The 25469-nt window shown below is 37.8% G+C and overlaps 1 protein-coding gene across 2 annotated transcripts in view; it reads left to right on the top strand.

The window, feature by feature from the left end:
* The window catches only part of KHDRBS2 (KH RNA binding domain containing, signal transduction associated 2), a 690124-nt gene that overhangs the window by 416286 nt on the left and 248369 nt on the right, over window positions 1-25469 (top strand). For both annotated transcript variants that reach the window (XM_065885301.1, XM_065885300.1), the window contains exons 5-6: window positions 18575-18702; window positions 24131-24329. In XM_065885301.1, coding sequence (XP_065741373.1) covers window positions 18575-18702; window positions 24131-24329 — 327 coding nt within the window. The remainder of the gene's footprint in view (window positions 1-18574; window positions 18703-24130; window positions 24330-25469) is intronic.

Raw genomic sequence — 25469 nt, 5'->3', positions numbered from 1 at the left:
AAGTCAGGGAGTCTGATTCCTCCATCTCTGTTTTTCTTTCTCAAGATTGCTTTGGCTATTCAGGCTCTTTTGAGTTTCCATACAAATTTTAAGATTTTTTTCTAAATCAACAAAATTGCCATTGGTAATTTGATGGGGATTGCATTGAATATGTAGACTGCCTTAGGTAGTATGGTCATTTGGACAATATTGATTCTTCCAATCCAAGAATATGGTATATCTTTCCATCTGTTTCTGTCATCTTTGATTTCTTTCATTAGCATCTTATAGTTTTCAGAATAAAGGTCTTTTGCCTCCTTAGGTAATTTTAGTCCTAGGTATTTTATTCTTTTTGATTCAATGATGAATGGGATTGTTTCATTAATTTCTCTTTCTAGTCTTTTATTGTTAGTGTATAGAAATGCAACAGATTTCTGTGTATTAATTTTGTATCCTGCAACTTTACCAAGTTCATTGATGAGCTTTCATTTTCTGGTGGTATCTTTAGGATTTTCTATGTATTGTATCATGTCATCTGCAAAGAGTGACAGTTTTACTTCTTCTTTTCCAATATGGATTCCCTTTATTTCTTTTTCTTCTCTGATTGGCAGGGCTAGGACTTCCAAAACTATGTTGAATAAAAGTGGTAAGAGTGGACATACTTGTCTTGTACTTGATCTTAGAGGAAATGCTTCCAGCTTTCCACCACTGAGTATGATGTTAGCTGTACGTTTGTCATATATGGCCTTTATTATGTTGATGTAGGATACACTTATGTCTTCTTTCTGGAGTTTTTATTATAAATGGGTGTTGAATTTTATCAAAAGCCTTTTGTGCCTCTATTGAGATGATCTTATGTTTTTTTTATTTTTCAGTTTGTTGATGTGGTGTATCACACTGACTGATTTTTGGTTATTGAAAAATCCTTGCATCCCTGAGATAAATCCTTCTTGATCATGGTGTATCATCTTTTTAATGAATTGTTAGATTTGGTTTGCTAGTATTTTGTTGAGGATTTTTGCTTTTGGCCTGTAAATTTCTTTTTTGTGGTTCCTTTATATGGTTTTGGTATCAGGTTGATTGTGGCCTCATAGAATGAGTTTGGGAGTGCTTCTTCCTCTGTAATTTTTTGGAACAGTTACAGAAGGATAGATGTTAACTCTTCTCTAAATGCTTGATAGAATTTGCCTGTGAAGCCACCTGGTCCTGGACTTTTGTTTGTTGGGAGATTTTAAATCAAAGTTTCAGTTTCAGTACTGGTGATTCATCTGTTCACATTATCTATTTATTCCTAGTTCAGTCTTGGGAAATTGTAACTTTCTAAGAATTGGTCCATTTCTTCTAGGTTGTCCATTTTATTGGCATACAGTTGCTTGTAGTAGTCTCATGATCCTTTGTATTTCTGTGGTGTCAGTTGTAACTTCTTTTTTGTCTGTTTGTTTTTAAATTTTTATTATGGGATACTTCAAACATACATCAAAATAAGAGCATATAAAAAAATTACCACATTGTATTTATCACCTGGTCATAATATCTTCCAGCTATTTGGCCACTCTTGTTTTCATCTATATCCTTTTTCCTTCACATTATTTTGAAGCAAATCCAGTTACAGGATAGATTTGTTTTTGTAAATATTGTTAGATACTCCCTCAACCTCCTATTTTTATATATATATATATGTTCTTTTATATATATATATATATATATATATATATATATATATATATATATATATATATATCCAGAACTTTTGTCTGAGTTAGAAGATGGATTCTAGCTTGTTGTCTGAAATTTGGTAGTTGCACAAAGTGCAACTTTTTTGGAATCAATTATTTTTTTATTTTTTCACATACACACACTGTATTTTATTTTTACAAGGGATAAATAAACTGACACCAAGCATTGTAAATGGATGAACACAACAAAAGCAACAATGATTGCAATTACCAAACACGAAACACACTCATACTATGTCATAATATTGACATTCAGTCCAATAATCCTCCACTGTAACAGCTCCTTTACTTTGCAGTGAAAATTGATTTGTATATTTTTTACCTCTGAACCCTTGCAGGATTTTTTTATTCAAACAGAAAGTCACAAAAATTATAATCATCCTCATCAGTTCACTCAGTCCCATGTAATTACTTTTTTTTCAACTTGATCTTTTGTTAGCACTCATATGAATTCATCAGTTTTCCATTAGAGTTCTGAAAATGTTTATTCATTCAGTTCAACAGTATAGGCTGTTACCAGAAACCTGTACTTGTCAGAGTCTTTTCCATGAATTCCTTGAAGATGAAACCCTTTCATAGGAACATTTTTGCAAAAGCATCAGAGTACACCCATAACTGTCTGTAAATGACAAAAGACTTCAAAATGACCACGGTTAAAGATCTGATGAATGTTCATAATAATGCAATTGACAAGGAAATTTAGTTATTTCTGAGATATACATTTTAAAGTAATAACTAGAATTATGACTTATAACATTATACCAGAATATATAAGATTTTTAGAAATTTCATGTAATGTCTGAAACATTTATATTAACATATTTCCATACAAATAACCCAAAGAAAGTTTAGTATTAGTTTGTTTGTTTGCATTTTTATACTGCAGGTTCTTCTTAGTCATCAATTTTACACACATCAGTATATACATGTCAATCCCAACCGCCCAATTCAGCACACCACCATCCTTACCACACCGTGGTTTTCCCCCCTGTGGTGTCCATACCTTTGTTCTCTACATCTGTGTCTCAACTTCTGCCCTGCAAACTGGTTCATCTGTACCATTTTTCTAGGTTCCACATACATGCGTTAATATACGATATTTGTTTTTCTCATTCTGACTTACTTCACTCTGTATGACAGTCTCTAGATCCATCCACGTCTCAACAAACGACTCAATTTCGTTCCTTTTTATGGCTGAGTAATATTCCATTGTATGTATGTACCACAACTTCTTTATCCATTTGTCTGTTGATGGGCATTTAGGTTGCTTCCATGACCTGGCTATTGTAAATAGTGCTGCAATGAATATTGGGGTGTATGTGTCTTTTTGAATTATGGTTTTCTCTGGATATATGCCCAGTAGTGGGATAGCTGGATCATATGGTAATTCTATTTTTAGTTTTTTAAGGAAACTCCATACTGTTCTCCATACTGGCTGTATCAATTTACATTCCCACAAACAGTGCAAGAGGGTTCCCGTTTCTCCACACCCTCTCCATTATTTGTTGTTTGTAGATTTTCTTATGATGTCCATTCTAACTGGTGTGAGGTGATGCCTCATTGTAGTTTTTTTTTTTTTTTTTATCATCTTAATTGGGGTATAATTGCTTTACAATGGTGTGTTAGTCTCTGCCTTATAACAAAGTGAATCAGCCATACATATACATATGTTCGCATATGTCTTCCCTCTTGCGTCTCCCTCCCTCCCACTCTCCCCATCCCACCCCTCCAGGCTGTCCCAAAGCCCCGAGCTAATATCCCTGTGCCTTGCGGCTGCTTCCCCCTAGCTATCTACCTTACTACATTTGTTAGTATGTATATGTCCATGACTCTCTCTCGCCCTGTCAAAACTCACCCTTCCCCCTCCCCATATCCTCAAGTTCGTCCTCCAGTAGGTCTGCATCTTTATTCCTGTCTTACCCCTAGGTTCTTCTTGACATTTTTTCCCTTAAATTCCATATATATGTGTTAGCATACGGTATTTGTCTTTTTCTTTCTGACTTACTTCACTCTGTATGACAGACTCTAGGTCTATCCATCTCATTACAAATAACTCAATTTCATTTCTTTTTAAGGCTGAGTAATATTCCATTGTGTATATGTGCCACATCTTCTTTATCCATTTGTCCAATGATGGGCGCTTAGGTTCTTTCCATCTCCGGGCTATTGTAAATAGAGCTGCAATGAATACTTTGGTACATGACTCTTTTTGAATTTTGGTTTTCTCAGGGTATATGCCCAGTAGTGGGATTGCTGGGTCATATGGTAATTCTATTTGTAGTTTTTTAAGGAACCTCCATACTGTTCTCCATAGTGGCTGAACCAATTCACATTCCCACCAGCAGTGCAAGAGTGTCCCCTTTTCCCCACACCCTCTCCAGCATTTATTGTTTCTAGATTTTTTGATGATGGCCATTCTGACTGGTGTGAGATGATATCTCATTCTAGTTTTGATTTGCATTTCTCTAATGATTAATGATGTTGAGCATTCTTTCATGTGTTTGTTGGCATTCTGTATATCTTCTTTGGAGAAATGTCTGTTTAGGTCTTCTGCCCATTTTTGGATGGGGTTGTTTGTTTTTTTGTTATTGAGCTGCTTGTAAATTTTGGAGATTAATCCTTTGTCAGTTGCTTCATTTGCAAATGTTTTCTCCCATTCTGAGGGTTGTCTTTTGGTCTTGATTATGGTTTCCTTTGCTGTGCAAAAGCTTTGAAGTTTCATTAGGTCCCATTTGTTTATTTTTGTTTTTATTTCCATTACTCTAGGAGGTGGGTCAGAAAGGATCTTGCTGTGATTTATGTCATAGAGTGTTCTTCCTATGCTTTCCTCTAAGAGTTTGATAGTTTCTGGCCTTACATTTAGGTCTTTAATCCATTTTGAGCTTATTTTTGTGTATGGTGTTAGGGAGTGATCTAATCTCATACTTTTACATGTACCTGTCCAGTTTTCCCAGCACCATTTATTGAAGAGGCTGTCCTTTCTCTACTGTACATTCCTCCCTCCTTTATCAAAGATAAGGTGTCCATATGTGCGTGGGTTTATCTCTGGGCTTTCTATCCTATTCCACTGATCTATCTTTCTGTTTTTGTGCCAGTACCATACTGTCTTGATTACTGTTGCTTTGTAGTATAGTCTGAAGTCAGGAAGCCTGATTCCTCCAGCTCCTTTTTTCGTTCTCAAGATTGCTTTGGCTATTCGGGGTCTTTTGTGTTTCCATACAAATTGCGAAATTTTTTGTTCTAGTTCTGTGAAAAATGCCAGTGGTAGTTTGATAGGGATTGCATTGAATCTGTAGATTGCTTTGGGTAGTAGAGTCATTTTCACAATGTTGATTCTTCCCATCCAAGAACATGGTATATCTCTCCATCTATTTGTATCATCTTTAATTTCTTTCATCAGTGTCTTAAAATTTTTTTGCATACAGGTCTTTCATCTCCTTAGGTAGGTTTATTCCTAGATATTTTATTCTTTTTGTTGCAATGGTAAATGGGAGTGTTTTCTTGATTTCACTTTCAGATTTTTCATCATTAGTATATAGGAATGCCAGAGATTTCTGTGCATTAATTTTGTATCCTGCTACTTTACCAAATTCATTGATTAGCTCTAGTAGTTTTCTGGTAGCATCTTTAGGATTCTCTATGTATAGTATCATGTCATCTGCAAACAGTGACAGCTTTACTTCTTCTTTTCCGATTTGGATTCCTTTTATTTCCTTTTCTTCTCTGATTGCTGTGGCTAAAACTTCCAAAACTATGTTGAATAAGAGTGGTGAGAGTGGGCAACCTTGTCTTGTTCCTGATCTTAGTGGAAATGCTTTCAGTTTTTCACCATTGAGGATTATGTTTGCTGTGGGCTTGTCATATATGGCCTTTATTATGTTGAGGAAAGTTCCCTCTATGCCTACTTTCTGCAGGGTTTTTATCATAAATGGGTGTTGAATTTTGTCAAAAGCTTTCTCTGCATCTATTGAGATGATCATATGGTTTTTCTCCTTCAATTTGTTAATATGGTTTATCACATTCATAGATTTGCGTATATTGAAGAATCCTTGCATTCCTGGAATAAACCCCACTTGATCATGGTGTATGATCCTTTTAATGTGCTGCTGGATTCTGTTTGCTAGTATTTTGTTGAGGATTTTTGCATCTATGTTCATCAGTGATATTGGCCTGTAGTTTTCTTTCTTTGTGACATCCTTGTCTGGTTTTGGTATCAAGGTGATGGTGGCCTCGTAGAAGGAATTTGGGAGTGTTCCTCCCTCTGCTATATTTTGGAAGAGTTCGAGAAGGATAGGTGTTAGCTCTTCTCTAAATGTTTGATAGAATTCACCTGTGAAGCCATCTGGTCCTGGGCTTTTGTTTGTTGGAAGATTTTTAATCACAGTTTCAATTTCAGTGCTTGTGATTGGTCTGTTCATATTTTCTATTTCTTCCTGATTCAGTCTTGGCAGGTTGTGCATTTCTAAGAATTTGTCCATTTCTTCCAGATTGTCCATTTTATTGGCATAGAGTTGCTTGTAGTAATCTCTCATGATTTTTTTTATTTCTGCAGTGTCAGTTGTTACTTCTCCTTTCTCATTTCTAATTCTATTGATTTGAGTCTTCTCCCTTTTTTTCTTGATGAGACTGGCTAGTGGTTTATCTATTTTGTTTATCTTCTCAAAGAACCAGCTTTTAGTTTTATTGATCTTTGCTATCATTTCCTTCATTTCTTTTTCATTTATTTCTGATCTGATTTTTATGATTTCTTTCCTTCTGCTAGCTTTGGGGCTTTTTTGTTCTTTTTTCTCTAATTTCTTGAGGTGCAAGGTTAGGTTGTTTATTCAAGATGTTTCCTGCTTCTTAAGGTGGGCTTGTATTGCTATAAACTTCCCCCATAGAACTGCTTTTGCTGCATCCCATAGGTTTTGGGACGTTGTGTCTCCATTGTCATTTGTTTCTAGGTATTTGTTTATTTCCTCTTTGATTTCTTAGTGATCACTTCATTATTAAGTAGTGTATTGTTTAGCCTCCATGTGTTTGTATATTTTACAGATCTTTTCCTGTAATTGATATCTAGTCTCATGGCGTTGTGGTCAGAAAAGATACTTGATACAATTTCAATTTTCTCAAATTTACCAAGGCTTGATTTGTGACCCAAGATATGATCTATCCTGGAGAATGTTCCATGAACACTTGAGAAAAATGTGTATTCTGTTGTTTTTGGATGGAGTGTCCTATAAATATCAATTAAGTTCATCTTGTTTAATGTATCATTTAAATCTTGTGTTTCCTTATTTATTTTCATTTTGGATGATCTGTTCATGGGTGAAAGTGGGGTGTTAAAGTCCCCTACTATGAATGTGTTACTGTCAATCTCCCCTTTTATGGCTGTTAGTATTTGCCTTATGTATTGAGGTGCTCCTATGTTGGGTGCATAAATAGTTACAATTGTTATATCTTCTTCTTGGATCGATCCCTTGATCATTACGTAGTGTCCTTCTTTATCCCTTTTAATAGTCCTTATTTTAAAGTCTATTTTGTCTGATATGAGAATTGCTACTCCAGCTTTCTTTTGGTTTCCATTTGCATGGAATATCTTTTTTTCCATCCCCTTACTTTCAGTCTGTATGTGTCTCTAGGTCTGAAGTGGGTCTCTTATAGACAACATATATAAGGGTCTTGTTTTTGTATCCATTCAGCCAATCTGTGTCTTTTGGTGGGAGCATTTAGTCCATTTACATTTAAGGTAATTATCGATATGTATGTTCCTATTCCTATTTTCTATATTATTTTCAGTTCGTTACTATAGGTCGTTTCCTTCTCTTGTGTTTCCTGTCTAGAGAAGTTCCTTTAGCATTTGTTGCAAAGCTGGTTTGGTGGTGCTGAACTCTCTCAGCTTTTGCTTGTCTGTAAAGGTTTTAATTTCTCCATCAAATCTGAATGAGATCCTTGCTGGGTAGAGTAGTCTTGGTTGCAGGTTTTTCTCCTTCATCACTTTCAGTATGTCCTGCCACTCCCTTCTGGCTTGTAGGGTTTCTGCTGAGAGATCAGCTGTTAACCTTATGGGCATTCCCTTGTGTGTTATTTGTTGTTTTTCCCTTGCTCCTTTTAATATGCTTTCTTTGTATTTAATTTTTGACAGTTTGATTAATATGTGTCTTGGCGTATTTCTCCTTGTATTTATCCTGTATGGGACTCTCTGTGCTTCCTGGACTTGATTAACTATTTCCTTTACAATATTAGGGAAATTTTCAACTATAATCTCTTCAAATATTTTCTCAGTCCCTTTCTTTTTTTCTTCTTCTTCTGGAACCCCTATAATTCGAATGTTGGTGCGTTTAATGTTGTCCCAGAGGTCTCTGAGACTGTCCTCAGTTCTTTTCATTCTTTTCTCTTTATTCTGCTCTGCAGTACTTATTTCCACTACTTTATCTTCCAGGTCACTTATTCGTTCTTCTGCCTCAGTTATTCTGCTATTGATCCTATCTAGAGTACTTTTAATTTCATTTATTGCGTTGTTCATTGTTGCTTGTTTCATCTTTATGTCTTCTAGGTCCTTGTTAACTGTTTCTTGCATTTTGTCCATTCTACTTCCAAGATTTCGGATCATCCTTACTATCATTATTCTGAATTCTTTTTCAGGTAGACTGCCTATTTCCTCTTCATTTGTTAGGTCTGGTGGGTTTTTATCTTGCTCCTTCATCTGCTGTGTGTTTTTCTGTCTTCTCATTTTGCTTATCTTACTGTGTTTGGGGTCTCCTTTCTGCAGGCTGCACGTTCATAGTTCCCGTTGTTTTTGATGTCTGTCTCCAGTGGCTAAGGTTGTTTCAGTGGGTTGTGTAAGCTTCCTGGTGGAGGGGACTAGTGCCTGTGTTGTGGTGGATGAGGCTGGATCTTGTCTCTCTAGTGGGCAGGTTCACGTCTGGTGGTGTGTTTTGGGGTGTCTGTGGCCTTATTATGATTTTAGGCAGCCTCTCTGCTAATGGGTGGGGTTGTGTTCCTGTTTTGCTAGTTGTTTGGCATAGGTTGTCCAGCACTGTGGCTTGCTGGTCGTTGAGTGAAGCTGGGTGCTGGTGTTAAGATGGAGGTCTCTGGGAGATTTCCACCGTTTAATATTATGTGGAGCTGGGAGGTCTCTTGTTGACCAGTGTCCTGAAGTTGGCTCTCCTACCTCAGAGGCAGAGCCCTGACTCCTGGCTGGAGCACCAAGAGCCTTTCATCCACACGGCTCAGAATAAAAGGGAGGAAAAGTAGAGAGAATTATTAGAAGTATGAGGAAAGAAAGAAGGAAAGGAGGAAAGGAAGGAAGGAAGGAAGAAGCAAAGAAGGGAAGAAAGGAGGGAGGGATGGAGGGAGGAAAGAAGGAAGGAAGGAGGGAAAGAAGGAGAAAATGTAGAGAGAATTAGTAGAAGTATGAGGAAAGAAAGAGGGAAAGGAGGAAAGGAAGGAAGGAAGAAAGAAGCAAAGAAGGAAAGAAAGGAGGGAGGGAGGGAGGAAGGAAGTAAGGAGGGAAAGAAGGAGAAAATGTAGAGAGAATTAGTAGAAGTATGAGTAAAGAAAGAAGGAAAGGAGGAAAGGAAGGAAGGAAGAAAGAAGGAAAGAAAGGAGGGAGGGAGGGAGGGAGGGAGGAAGGAAGGAAGGAGGGAAAGAAGGAAAAAAGACAGAAAGAAAGAAGATACAGTAAAAATAAAATAAAGTATAATACAGTTATTGTACTAAAAAATATTTAGAAAAAAAAAAAAAAAGGGACGGATAGAACCCTAGGACAAATGTTGGAAGCAAAGCTATACAGAGAAAATCTTACACAGAAGCATACACATACACGTTCACAAAAAGAGGCAAAGGGGGAAAAATCATAAATCCTGGTCCCAGAGACCACCTCCTCAACCTGGGGTGATTCGCTGTCTAAAGGAGGGAAGGAGGGAAGGAAAGAAAGAAAGAAAGAACGAAGGTAAAGTACAATAAAGTTATTACAATTAAAATTAATTATTAAGAAAAAAAATTTTTTTTAAAAAAACCATGGACAGATAGAGCCCTAGGACAAATGGTGGAAGCAAGAGTATACAGACAAGATTTCACACAGAAGCATACACGCACACATTCACAAAAAGAGGAAAAGGGAAAAAAATCACAGATCTCGCTCTTAAATTCCACCTCTTCAATTTGGGATCACTCCCTGTCTATTCAGGTATTCCACAGATGCAGGGCACATCAGGTTGGTTGTGGAGCTTCAATCCGCCGCCTCCGCGGCTGCCGGGAGAGACCTCCCCCTCTCCTCCCTGCTCTCACAGCTCACAGGAGCTCAGCTTTGTACCCAGCCCTGCCCCTGCGCGCAGGTCGCTGGAGGGCGTCTGTTTTTTGCTCAGACAGGACGGGGTTAAAGGAGCCGCTGATTCGGGAGCTCCGGCTCACTCAGGCCGGGGGTTGGGGGATGGGGGAAGGAGGGGCACTGCGTGCGGGGCGGGCCTGTGGCGGCAGAGGCGGCGTGATGCTGCGGCAGAGGCCGGCGTGACTTTGCACCAGCCTGAGACCCGCCGTGCGTACTCCCGGGGAAGTTGTCCCTGGATCCCGGGAACCTGGCAGTGGCAGCCTGCACAGGCTCCGCGGAAGAGGGGCGCAGAGAGTGACCTGTGCTCACACACAGCCCCCCTGGTGGCGGCAGCAGCAGCCCCAGCGTCTCCCGCCCGTCTCTGGGGTCCGCGGTTTTAGCCACGGCTCGCGCCCGTCTCTGGGGTTCTCGCTTCCAGCCGCGGCTCGCGCCCATCTCGGGGGCTCGCGCCCTCAGCCGCGGCTCGCGCCCGTCTCTGGGGTTCGCGCTTTTATCCGCGGCTCGCGCCTGTCTCTGGAGTTCCTTTAAGCAGCGCTCTTAAACCCCTCTCCTCGCGCACCAGGAAACAAAGAGGGAAGAAAAAGTCTCTTGCCTCTTCGGCCGGTGCAGGCCTTTCCCCGAACTCCCTCCCGGCTAGTCATGGCGCACCAACCCCTTCAGGCTATGTTCAAGCCGCTAACCCCAGTCCTCTCCCTGCGCTCCATCCAAAACCGAAACCCGAGCCTCAGCTTGCAGCCCCGCCCGCCCCGGCGGGTGAGCAGACAAGCCTCTCGGGTTGGTGAGTGCCGGTCGGCACCGATCGTCTGTGCAGGAATCTCCCCGCTTTGCCCTCCGCACCCGTCGCTGTGCACTACTCCGCGGTCCCAAAGCTCCCCCCTCCGCCCCCCGCAGTCTCCGCCCGCGGAGGGGCTTCCTAGTGTGTGGAAACTTTTCCTCCTTCACAGCTCCCTCCCACTGGCGCAGGTGCCGTCCTTATTCTTTTGTCTCTGTTTTTTCTTTTGCCCTACCCAGGTACGTGGGGAGTTTCTTGCCTTTTGGGAGGTCTGAGGTCTTCTGCCAGCCTTCAGTAGGTGTTCTGTAGGAGTTGTTCCACGTGTAGATGTATTTCTGGTGTATCCGTGAGGAGGAAGGCGATCTCCATGTCTTACTCTTCTGCCATCTTCCCCCGTCTCCCTCATTGTAGTTTTGATTTGCATTTCTCTAATAATTGGTAATGTTGAGCAGCTTTTCATGTGTTTCTTGGCCATCTGTATGTCTTCTTTGGAGAAATGTCTATTTAGGTCTTCTGCCCATTTTTGGATTGGTTTTATTTCTAATTTCATTGATTTTAGTCCTCTCCCTTTTTTTCATAATGGCTTTGGCTAAAGGTTTATCAATTTTGTTTATCTTTTCAAAGAACCCACTTTTAATTTCATTGATCTTTTCTACTGTTTTCTTCATCTCTACTTCTTTTATATCTGATCAGATCTTTACGATTTCTTTCCTTCTACTAACTGTGGGTTTTGTTTTATCTTCTTTCTCTAGTTGCTTTAGGTGTAATGTTAGGTTATTTATTTGAAATTTATCTTGTTTCCTAAGGTAAGCTTGTATTGCTATAAACTTCCCTCTTAGAACTGCTTTTGCTGTGTCTCATAGGTTTCATATCATCTTGTTTTTTTATCACTTGTCTCTAGGTATTTTTAAATTTCCTCTTTGATTTCTTACATGATCCGTTGGTTATTTAGTAGCATATTGTTTAGCCTCCACGTGTTTGTGTTTCATAAAGTTTAATTCCTGTAGTTGCTTTCTAAAATCATAGTGTTGTTGTCAGAAAAGATGCTTGATATGATTTCAGTTGTCTTAAATTTTAAAAGGCTTGCTTTGTGACCCAGCATGTGATCTATCCTGGAGAATGTTCCATGAGCACTCAATAAGAATGCATATTCTGCTGATTTTGGATGAATGTTCTATAAATAATAATTAAGTATATCTGGTCTAATGTGTCATTTAAGACCTCTGTTTCCTTATTGATTTTCTGTCTGGATGATCTGTCCTTTGATGTAAGTGGGGTGTTAAAGTCCCCCACTATCATTGTGTTATTGTCAATTTCTCCTTTTATGGCTGTTAGCATTCACCTTATATATTGAGGTGTTCCTATGCTGGGTGCAAATATATTTACACTTGTTATATCTTCTTCTTGGATTGATCCCTTGATCTTTATTTAGCGTCCTTTTTTGTCACTGGTAACAGTCGTCTTTATTTTAAAGTCTATTTTGTCTGATATGAACATTGCTACTGCAGCTTTCTTTTGATTTCCACATGCATGGAATAGCTCTTTTCCATCCCCTCACTTTCAGTCTGTATGTGTCCCTAGATCTGTAGTGGGTCTCTTGTAGACAGCATATACATGGTCTTATTTTTATATTCATTCAACCAGTCTGTCTTTTGGTTGGAGCATTTAATCCATTTACATTTAAGGTAATTATCAATATGTATGTTCCTATTGTCATTTATTTAATTGTTTTGAATTTGTTTTTGTGGGTCTTTTTTCTTTCCTTCCTCTTTTGGTCTCTTCTCTTGTGATTTGATGACTATCTTTTGTGTTGTGTTTGGGTTGCTTTTTTTCTGTGTGTATCTATTGTAGTTTTTTGGTTTGCAGTTTCCATAAGGTTTTTATATAGCAGTATATATAAAAGATTGCTTTACAAAATTGTTATAAGTTGCTGGTCTCTTAATTTCCAGTGATTTCCAATATCCTGCATTTGTACTCTCCTCTTCTCACTATTGCTTGTTTTGATATCATATTTGTGCATGGTTGATTTCCTACCTTTACTTTATATTTGCCTTTACTGGTGGGCTTTCCTATTCATAATTTTCTTAATTCTAGTTGTGGCCTTTTCTTTTTAGCTTAGAGAATTTCCTTTAGGATTTGTTGTAAAGCTGGTTTGGTGGTGCTGAATTCTCTTAGCTTTTGTTCGTTGTAAAGCTTTTGATTTCTCCATCAAATCTGAACAAAACCTTGCTGGGTCGAGTATTCTTGGTTTTAGGTTTTTCCCTTTCATCACTTTAAATATATCATGCCACTCCTCTCTGGCCTGCAGAGTTTCTTCTGAACAATCAGCTGATAACCCTTGTATGTTATTTATTACTTTTCCCTTGTTGTTTTAATATTTGCTCTTTGTCTTTAATTTTGTCAATTTGATTAAAATGTGTTTAGGTGTGTTCCTCTTTGGGTTTATCCTGTATGGGACTTGCTGCATTTCCTGGACTTGATTGACTATTTCCTTTCCCATGTTAGGGAAGTTTTTGACTATAATCTCTTCAAATATTTTCTCGGGTCCTTTCTCTCTCTCTTCTCCTTCTGGGACCCCTATAGTGCAAGTGTTTTTGCATTTAATGTTGTCCCAGAAGTCTCTTAGGCTGTCTCCATTTCTTTTCATTCTTTTTTCTTTATTCTGTTCTGCAGCAGTGAATTCCACCATTCTAACTTCCAATCACTTATCCATTCTTCTGCCTCATTTATCCTGCTACTGATTCCTTCTAGTGTATATTTCATTTCAGTTATTGTATTGTTTTTTAAAAATGTTTATTTATTTATTTATCTTTGGCTGCATAGGGTCTTCACTGCTGCACGCGGGCTTTCTCTACTTGTGGCAAGTGGGGGTTACTCTTCATTGTGGCACATGGGCTTCTCATTGCAGTGGCTTCTCTTGTTGTGGAGCATGGACTCTAGGCATGCGAGTTTCAGTAGTTGTGGCATGCAGGCTCTAGAGTGTAGGCTCAGTAGTTGTGGCACACATGCGTAGTTGCTCCATGGCATGTGGGATCTTCCTGGACCAGGGCTTGAACCCATGTCCTCTGCATTTACAGGCAGATTCTTAACCACTGCACCACCAGGGAAGGCCCAGTTATTGTATTCTTCAACACTGTTTGTTCTTTATACCCTCTAGGTCTTTTTTAAACATTTCTTCATCTTCTCAGTCTGTGCCACCATTCTTTTTCCAAGATCTTGGATCATGTTTGCTTTCATTACTCTGAATTATTTTTCAGGTAATTGCCTATCTCCATTTCATTCAGTTGTTCTTCTGGGGTTTTATTTTGTTCCTTCATCTGGAGCATATTTCTCTGCCATCTCATTTTGCCTGTTTTCATTGTCTCTGTTCCACAGGATGCAGGGCTCTAGTTTTTCTTGCTTCTGCTATCTGCCCGTGGTGGGTGAGGCTGGTCTAGATGCTTGTGAAGGCTTCCTTCCTTTCTCCACTCACTTGTGCCTGCCCACTGGTGAGTGGAGCTGGGTTTTGTCCCTCTGGTGGGCAGGGCTGTGTCAAGTGGTGTGTTTACAGGCAGCTGTGGGCTCAGTAAGACTTTCACAAACCTGTCTGATGATGGGTGGGGCTGTGTTTCTGCCCTGTTGGTTGTTTGGCCTGAGGCATCCCAGGACTGGAGCCTACAGTCTGTTGGGTGAGTCCAGGTCTTGGCATCAAAATGGCAGCCTCCAGAAGGGCTCATACTAATTAGTACTCCCTGGCACCTCTGTCACTAGTGTCCTTGTTCCTACAGTGAGCCACAGCTGCCCCCCCCACCTCCCCAGGATACACTTCAAGACCAGCAGGTAGGTCTGGCCCAGGTTCCTATGAATTCACTGCTTTTTTCCTGGGTAGTGTACACGAGAACTTATGTGGGCCCTCCAAAAGTGGAGTCCCTGTTTCCACAAGTCCGGTGGAGCTCCTGAGATCAAGCCCTGCTGGCCTTCAAAACCAAATGCTCTGGGAGTTCCTCCTCCCAATGCCAGACCCCCAGGCTGGGGAGCCTGATGTGGGGCTCAGAATCTCACTACTGTGGGAGAACCTCTGTGATATAATTATTTTTCAGTTTGTGGGTCACCCACCCAGTGGATATTGGATTTGATTATATCGCACATGTGCCCCTCCTACCATCTCATTGTGGCTTCTTCTTTGTTTTTGGATGTAGAATATCTTTTTTTGGTAGGTTCCAGTCTTCTTTGTCGATGGTTGTTCAGCATTTAGTTGTGATGCTGGTGTTTTCTTGAGAGGAGGTGAGCTCAAGTCTTTCTACTCCACCATCTAGTCTCCAACTCAGGCTGTAGTATATTTCTAATAAGATCACATTTACAAGGCAATCATGGAATATTTTGTTTATGAGTATTTTTAAGATTTTATGTAACTGAAGCATCAGCAACATATGCCACAATTAAATGTTCAACAGGATGGACTCATGTCCTAGTGATGAAAGATTAATTCAGTTAGATCTGTGCTTAATGAAGAGCCGAATATAAGCATATAATATACAATTAAAGATTTGGGGGTTTAGAAAATTATATCTATAACATAAAAATAATACACAGGATATATTCAGTCCAGAGGATACTTAGAGTTTCAGTATCTCTACATTTGGGCATTTAAAATTCTTTTGTATTTATTTGAGACAGCTAGATGCTTCATTACTATAAATACAGTGGTGTATATATATTTTAGTTGTCTAATTAGAAAAACTTGAGTTTATTAAAGACCTGGTCATTTAATGATCATAATATTGTAATGTATGAAGTATGATTAGAAAATGTTTGTCACTACATTATGTTACTATTCCCTTAGGCAATCTCCATGTTTCATTTATCACAAGTGTGTGCAAATGACATTCAGATTTACTCCCCTGACCTAGATCTGAATTTCTAAGGTAAACTTTAATGTCTCCTTGGCATTTTAAACTTAAGATTATCTAGACAAAATATAAATTCTCTACCTCTAAACTTTTTTCATTCCTTTCTTTCTTTGGTTAATGGTGTCATTATACTTCTAGCCATTTCTGCATTTAAATTTTCTTTTATTCCTACCTTCCCAAGTCATACAGTATAACTTCCACTAAGGCACTCTTGAATAGCTTGTGGTTGCCCAACTTCTCTTTCTCTCTCTCACTTCACCACATACATACACACACCAACCAGCCTTCTCCCTCTTTCCACAATTCATCTATGTCAGCCAACACCCAAAACATGCCTTATGTTTGTTCACTCTATGTCTGACTCTTTCATACATTTTTATTAAGTGAAGTGATTTAGAAAATTGGGCAACATACAATTTACTTTCTTAAAATAAACATTGATTACTACCCTTTTTGCTAGTCAGTAATCAGTTCCATGTTTAATCTGTATGTAACCATTTTAAAGTAAGAGAATGGCAAATACTCCAATTAATCAGAGTATAAGGTATGTTGAACAGAATAGGTTCCACCAGCATTAACATCAGTGGATTTACAAAATCTCTCAGCTTGTAATTTTAGGAACTTGATTTTGTCAACGTTCTGTATGTTTGTTTGGGTCCTCCCAGAATCAGGATTAGATGAGATTAAACATGTAAGGAGTTCATTAGGAAAAATGATCTTGTGACAAAAAACTAAATAAATAAATAAATAAAATAAGGAGGAAGCCAAAGAAGACTGACTGGAGAGCCTTCACACTAGAATATCTGACCCAAAGGAAAGAGGTCATAGCCCAGAAGCAATGGTATTAAAGGGAAATTCATCCCAGCTGTCTAGGAATCCTTGAGGCACGGGCAGAGGAGAACTGTGACTCCCAAGAATGGGCCTATTTTAGCATTTTAACCACATTTGGTCATTGACTGGGAGTTGCTCTTGTGTACCATGGCCTTGGGAGCAATATGATTTCAGAACAGAGTGACTCATATTCTAAGTCAGTTACACCTGTATTTAGAGTTCTGCGTTCACTTCACCACCACAACCCTGGAAGATGATCCAGTTCTTAAAACAAAGTATATCTAGCTGAGCTCATAAGAAACTTGATTATACACTAACAGTAGTGTTTTGTTTACAGTAAGAACTAACTTAACCTGTAGTGTCAAATATTCATGCTAATATCCACAATAATGTATTTTCTAATTCTGGCATAAAGATATTCTCTAACGTAAATTTTACATGTATGAATTTATCTGCTATTTGCTAATTTTTAACTCAACCCTCAATGTTGCCAAAAATGAGAATCTTATCTCTTTTTATAATTCATAAAGACCTTTAGGAGTCCATGGATTTTTCTTAGATAAGAAGCTGCAAAGATCTGCTTTCAAGTTAGGAATATTACATGGGAAAATTATGGAATTAATTTTTCATTTTCATGGTGGCTGCTCAGTTCAGTCAGAAGTAGCAATTCATCACATTCCCTGTACCTAATAAAATAGTAGACATGCTTATTCTTCAGTTTGGTTGTTGCTTGAGTGTGAAAATTAAGAGGTATAAATTGAGTAATTGTTAAAAACTATTATTTTCTACTATAGCTCTTCTGTCAATCAACTGTCTTGAGCCCATTACCACTATAATCAGGTGCTGAACAGGATAAATGTGAAAGCAACATGTTAAAAATAAAAAGTAAGTGCTTTGGAGTGACTAGTACTTTTGCTTGTGAACAAGGCAGTTTTTGGACCATGAGGTAAAGCTGTGCTTTAGAAAAGCTTGTAGGCTGAATGCATCCCCTCCATCTTCTAGACCAGGCTGTGCAGGTGAGTGCACGGTTTCCATGTACTGTTACTATAACTCACAAGTTCAGAGCTAACCTGGCTCAAGTGTCCACTACCAGACCTCAGACATCATTTATGTTAACCCAGATATTTCTACAAATATTTCTCGTCTCAACTCCTAGACAGCTCATGGTTTTCACATAAATACATCTTTACTGAAAAATAATTTACTTGGATTGCCCATTAGGCAAAAATACCAATTACTCAGTTTTGTACTGTTCTACCAGGGTGTGTGTGTGCATTCACGTGTGTGTTAGTAAAAAGAGAAACAGGTAAGACTGACACTTGTTTTTTGAAGATAGCATTCATCTTCAGTGACTCAGATCCACTCTTTGGTCCTATTGAAATGATTGATACCTTTACACTAATGAAGGATAGAGATCGTCTCTTTGACTTTGACCAAATCTCTGGCTGTTACTGTGAAGTGTGCCTTCTGCTATGGCTGTCATTCTCCATCAGCCCAATGCTAGAACACATAGAAAATTATTTATTTCTAAACATTGCCCCTCAAGTTTTTTAGTTGGATTACATAGCTTCCCAGTTGTCTGAAACTGATATTTTTTTGCACTTTTTAATTATTTTAACACAGTATCTACTTTGGTCCTTGGGATTGCCCCTTTTCAGTTTATGCATCAGGAACTATTTGAGTATTATGCAGTCTTTAACAATATACATGTACTTATACCACTAAAGTTGTTTTTCAGTAATCCTCTTATTAGCAACCATGACCTTGGGACCTTCCAAGATCTTGTTCTATATTGTTACCTTTCCTTTTCTAGCTAACATATAAAGTGATATCCCAGCAAATCTCATCTGATTTCCTGCTAAGTACTTCCTTGGTAAAAGAAGCAACTTCAGTTTCTCTGTATAAAACTAGGAACTTAAATTATATTTACTTTTACCTCATTTTAGATTTTTGTATACCAGAAAATAAGTGAAAAATTTCCTTTCTTACTGTGTTTGTTCAGTTCTAAGAACTCCATTCTCCATTTTAGCTCATCAGGTCATGTTTTTTCTTCTAGGACTACAATGATGAAATTCGTCAGGAACAACTACGTGAATTATCTTACTTAAATGGCTCAGAGGACTCCGGTCGTGGCAGAGTTATTAAAGGCAGAGGGATCAGAATAGCTCCCACAACTCCTTCAAGGTACATTTGTTCTTACTTTAAATAAATTAACAGCCAATAAGGATGGCAATACTTTGCTGGCCTGTTCTGTATCATGATCACAGCTAGGAATAAACAACAACAATATCAGCAACAATAACCACCACCACCACAAAAGCAATAACAACAGATGCTTATATAGCTTGTAAGAGCTTTATATAAGTTATTAACTCATCAAATCCTCCATAGTAGGGTTAAGCATTATTTACAGGTAAGCAACTGATAAAGATGTAAGCAATATGCCTGAGGACACACAGGCAGTCTGACTCTAGAATTCAGAGTTTGAGCTCTTAACAGCTTCCTAAGAAAATAAGAGGAGCAAACCTAGGAGTTTCTACTTTTTGGTTTTGTCCCCAGGATTAGGACATGCAGATGATTCAATCATATGCATCTTTGAACCAGGATGACCTTGAATGAAGAGAAAATTACAAATATTTTCTATGCCTTAAATGGCCCATGAATTGATACAGTCTTGCCAGATAGGTAGACAGATAGATGAGGATAATGATAGATATAGGTAGGTCGGTAGATATATAGATATTTAGATAGATAAGTAGATTATATATATATTATATGTATGTGTATTATATACACACACACACACACACATATACACACACACACACACACACACACACATATATATATATATATATATATATATATATATATATATATATATATACACACACCACCAGTCCAGAAAGCCAGAAGTACATTTGTTACATGGCTGATTGTAAGAATATTTAAAGCTTAGTTATATTTGACTCTGCAATGTCATCAGATAAGATTTTATTTGATATTGTTCACTTTGCAAAGAAATTGGAATTTTTCTGCAACAGAATTTGTTTTGTAAGATTCTACATTTGCCAAGCTTTCAAGAGAAAGCATTGTTTTGCAAAGAGGTAAAGTGAAAAATACTCATAGCCTTCACACACAGACTGTGTAACTCTGTCATTCTCTTTATCCTGTTATAGTTGGCCTTCAAATCTCTAAACGGCTTAGATTTAGAATACTATTTCATATACTGCATAGAAACCATTTTAAGAGATTCTAAGATACTTTGCTGATTCAATTTATTTTTAAAGTTACTCCCCAAATATTTTCACCACCTTTCAAAACACCACTGTTTTTAACATTTAAGTCACAGACACCTCAAAAAATTTTACACTATCAGAAAAGAAGTTAAGAATGATCAATTTCCAAATAAAACATCAAGGAAATAATTGACTAAAGGTAAAATGTGGCGATTATAGAAATTACTTTGATTAAAGGAAAAACTTCTGAAAATGTTTCAGTGATTATTTTCACATTTTTTTCTTAAAAAAAATTTTTATATGAACTTTCTAATGCTACCTAGGAACATTAGTTTATTGCTAAAAATTAATGTGACATAACATTTTTTATGGACTTTTTAAAATGGAATCAGCCTTTTACAAAGCCTTTATATTAACTTCAGCATGATGGGTTGTGAAATGACATCATTGCAGGCAATCTTAAACTGATTAAGTCATAGGGTTTTAATAATGAAATTGTCACTTTTGTAGTTCAAAAAATGATAATTTTAGCAGTTATATATGGTGTAACCTAAGTATGTATTGAATGACTATAGAGGCAACAAGTTTTTTTCTATTCTATATTCCTTGGAATAGGGACCATTTAAAAAAATAATGCATTAACCTGCTTTTGAGATTACAAAATCATCATATTAAAAGACTTTGTTTTGTTATTGGTGTTCCTTAAGGTAATAATACATTTGTCATATTTGAGTGGACCATATAAGATTTCAATTTTAGTGAAGTTTTAATGTAAAATATTAATCTCCTTAATTATTTAATAAAGAAGAGTGCATTATAATCTAGACTTCTAAATATCTTAGAAGAAAAATTTGATTGAAAGCTTTTGCTTTTTAACATTCCATATATCATACAATCTGATACTGCATGTTAAAAAAGAAAATTAATATTGAAAATTAAACCTCACTTTCAATGCTATCTTGATGTAATTAATGTATTAACATTAATAAAAGTAAATGTAGCAGAACTCTGTTGTCTTCTGTTTCAAACCACATGATGAAATATATCTGCAATTAAATAAGAATAAGAAAATAGCTTCACAAAACAGAAGATCATATTGATCAGAAAGTTCTTGAACACATGGGTTAATGGATGCTGATTTGTACATATTTATGAAATTATGACTTTTTAAAGTTATTCAGTTACACTTAAATTCAAAAAGAACGGTACCTGGTATATTTTTAAAACTTTAATTTGTTGAAAATTTCTTTAATTAAAGGAATTTATGTTTCAACAATCATATCTATGAAAACTATCTAATCTTCCAATAATAATGCATACCAGAAGACAAAGTATTACATCTATATATTATAATAATATATATTATGTAATTGAAGAATTAAGATCTTCACACACATCACTGCTACATGTTGAATGAGAGTGAACAGTGGAAAATAAAACATTTGAGGCAGACTTTGAAGGTTTTGTTTACTACAATGAGAACTAATACATAGATAGAATCTAATGGAGCTTTTTAAAGAGGGGGCTAATCATATTTGTCTCCAAGAAAGACTACTCAGTCACCACTGTGAGTGATAGAGAAGAATTAGAGCAAAGAGAGAAAGACAGACAGAGAGGTGTGTGACAAGGAAGCCAGGGAGAATACAAGTTCATTATCCAACACAGAAATGAATACCACTTGGAGTGTTAGAGAGATAAAGGACTAGATTAGAGATTAGAATTTATACGAATTAGTGCCCAATTAGATGTTGGAGACAAGAGAGTGGTCCTAGACAGTATAACTCTCTCATGTCTGCCCTGGTTAGAGATTAATGACATCATCCAATAAAATTAGGTGAAGGACCAAATTTAATGAAGAATATAATTAATCCTAGGTCTATGGATTGCCAGTGTGACCTTGGGAAGGTGACTTGTACTTTCTGTGACTTGGTTCTCAACCTTTAAAATAGCTTAGAAATGGCTACATGACAAGGTTGTCAAGATTTTTAAGTTAGATGACACATGTAAGGCAGTGGTTCCCAAACTGGTCTGCACATTGGAATTACTGAAAGCTCGCTGCTGCTAGAGACTGTGACTTAATTGGCCTGGGGTATGGTCTGGAGTCTGGAGGTTTTCAAAGGTCTTTAAGTGACTCTAACATGCAGACAAGTTAAGGAGACATGATCCAGGGTATGGTGTGTGGTAGGAAGGAAAGAGATAACAGCCATCAGGGTTAGAGACTGCAGGGGTGCACCGTGAGGCACAGAAGGAGGGTGGGGGGAAGAAAATGGGGATAGCCACATTCCAAGGTGGGCCCAGGAGTAGATGTCAATGAATGAGCCTGAAGAATATAAAGGAGGGAGGAAGAAATATGGAGAAAAGCAGAGTCATAAAAGTTCAAAGAAGGCATTTTCCAGATAGTAACCCATAGTGATAAATATAACAGTTACAGTGGAATGGGGACTGATTTCCAGTGGATTTAGAAACCAGTAGGCTTCTGGTGATACCAGTCAAGAATATTTTCAATAAAGAGGAGGAAACAATAACTAGATTGCTTTTGATTCAGGAATGAGCAGGAGGTGAAGAATTAAGGATAGAAAACTTTCAAGAAGTCAGAAAAATAAAGGAAAGAACATTGTAGAGTGGATTCAGCCAGGGACACTACGTTCTAAATAGGTGATGTGAATCTTGAGTTGAATTGAGGACTTGAGTTGAAGAGAGATATAGGGTTAATATTCCAGGGAAGGGATGTAATGAGTGGGAGGTAATGAGTCAGATTCAAGAGACAGATTTTCCAGGGCTCTGTCTGGGAGACAGTTGATGAAGGAATGGGATGAGAAATTAGATTTGATTTGAGCATCATATAATTTTAAAGCACAAAGAATGGATACAGATTCAGAAATCTTATTTTAGAAAAATAATCTACCTTAGGTTCAAGTAGTTATAACACTTACCTGTGATTATTCAGTGGTATAGATATAACTTGTGAATATAGTTTAAAGTAAGGTGACATATAACTTACCACCCACACAGGGACACTGTTGAAAGTATTAAAATGCTAAACTAGGACAACAGTTGTAATTCTGAACTATTCTGGGCAAACCTGGATGTATGCACACCCTGTATATAAGGTGCTTGGAGATCCAGTGAAGGTAAAATTACTCTTTATATCCATCTTATAGATTAGCTTTTATATTATCATGCTAATGTAGAATATTGTGGTCTCAGTTACATTGTGCTTGAAGTGGGCACTAGGCCTTCTAGGGTCTCCCAGTACAGGAGAGCATTCTCTGTACATTAGACTCACAGTAAGTTCTCTAATAATCTCTCTATTCATCAGCTCTATAATCTATTTAAAACTTTTAAAAGCTTCACCAGCATTCTTATTGTTCACTTGTCAAGCTCATTTTCTGCAAGAGCCAGTTGACTGCTCCTCATAGCAGAAAGCATAATCTACAACCCCATCTGTGGGTGCAGCCAACCAGTGTGATGGTTCACATCCCGTGATCATTATTTCCCCCAAAGCTTTAGCGTTCTTGCTGAAAACAGTACTTTCTAGAGGCCAAACTTTCAGACATAATAAAAAGTGAAATAACCATGCTTTTGCCCAAAAACTTTAGACAAACACTCAACATTTCCAAAGGCCTCAGAATACCATAAGAGTTTACTGCAACCATTTGATCTTACACTTTTAATACAAGTTAATTTTGTGTCAAGCACTGCAGTACCAAGTACTCAGTGTGTTATTTTTTTTACAGAGCCCTCATGTATTTCACTAGCACCATAGTTACCATAGGAAATAAATTATATCAGGGACTGTACCAGTTCAGGGGGTTACATGCATAATGATAAATCAGTGACAATGACCTCAAACTTAAGCTACTATAATTAGCAGAATGATATCATGATGGTTAGAGTTCCACATTTTATCGAAGTGCAGACAGAATTTTTTTTGTAAGTGACAACATTGCCCATCACTGTCAATAACCTCCAGCATGGCGGAGACATTGACAATTAGCAGCTATGGATGGTACAGTGAGTCATGTACTAGACACTGCTCTCATTTGAGACTTTTTTGGTAAATTTGGAATAAAAATCAGAGTGGGTTGATTTTTGTTTGGTTTGCTTTGAATTTCTAGTGTTATAAAAGAAAATATCAAATTATTTTACATGGTTTTTATGATAACTAAGTCATAACCAATATTTACAAAACTTATTCTGTGGAGGTCAAAATGCTTTATATCCCAAAGAGTCTCCCTTAAACACACACACTCACAACACTCAGACATGCAGAAATAAATGTGTTTTCTTCCCATTGTATAGAGGCTATAAGATGAGAGTTTTGCCTGATCTCATTACTTGTTTCTCATCTGTATGTGACCTGTTTCTCCTAGGGGCCGTGGGGGTGCCATTCCTCCTCTCCCACCACCTGGACGAGGCGTTATCACCCCTAGAGGGACCACTGTGACCCGTGGTGCTCTTCCAGTGCCTCCTGTAGCAAGAGGCGTCCCTGCCCCGCGAGCACGGGCATCACCCACTGTGCCAGGATACAGGGCACCCCCTCCTCCAGCCCATGAGGGGTATGAAGAGTATGTAAGTACTCTTGAGAAATCAGTTAATTAGGAGGAGTTAAGTTTGATGGGGAATAAGTTAAACTTCAAAGACATTCATATACCACGAATATAGCAGAAATACATAGCAGTTTGTTGCAGAAAACAAATGTCATTTGCAACAGAATTTAGCAGTGCATTTTAAATGAGGGCATTTTTTTGTTTTTGGTTTTTTTTCCGATACATGGGCCTCTCAGTGTTGTGGCCTCTCCTGTTGCAGAGCACAGGCTCCGGACGCGCAGGCTCAGCAGCCATGGTTCACGTGCCCAGCCACTCCGCGGCATGTGGGATCTTCCTGGACCGGGGCACGAACCCGTTTCCCCTGCATCGGCAGGTGGACTGTCAACCACTGCGCCACCAGGGAAGCCCTAAATGAGGGCATTTTGAGAAAATCTTTCATTGTACAGGTGCCATCATTGTTGTTAGTATCAGTTAAATAGCTTAGATTTTAAGAAACAAACTATCCTCAGGTTTTCTTATCTTTAGAACACTCAATCAATTTCAAAATGGAAATAATTATAAACATAATGTGAATAGTTATGTATTTAGAAGATTATCCTGGGACATGATAAAGATTAACATAACTCAAAAGTATTTGACAAATATAATGTGATTATATTATAAACTTTGTTAATAATTTAAGACCATGTGGTTGGTTTTTCATTTAAATATCCTACTCTCTCACTATATAAAAGATATGGAATTGGCAGGTAAGAATTCAGAACTCAGAAAATATAGACTGAACAGAAGAAGTGCAGTGTCTCTAAGCACCTCATCCCCTTCCAATCCTCTGTATCACATTATACTCCCTTTGACCTCTTTCATCCAGGTTGTTAGCTTTCCACTGGTCATATATTCTAGTCCCTGTATCTATTTCTCCTACTAGATTGTGAAACTTGTAAAAAGGGGCAGTTTTCTATTCACTTGTATAACCATACTAAGTCCACTCTAAATGTTCAATTGAATTGATGCAAGCCAGATCATAGTCCTATGAAACAGATATATTTTGCCTTTAACCTCTCCAGGGTGCCTGCTCCCTAATCTAGGTGTTTGTTTCATTCAACCATCCATAGACATGCCATCCTCTCAAATGTCCTCTGTGAATGATTACTAATATAAACTC

The sequence above is a fragment of the Phocoena phocoena genome, chromosome 10, assembly GCF_963924675.1.
Source record: "Phocoena phocoena chromosome 10, mPhoPho1.1, whole genome shotgun sequence".
Classification (NCBI taxonomy): domain Eukaryota; kingdom Metazoa; phylum Chordata; class Mammalia; order Artiodactyla; family Phocoenidae; genus Phocoena; species Phocoena phocoena.
This window is presented reverse-complemented; position numbering and strand designations above follow the sequence as displayed.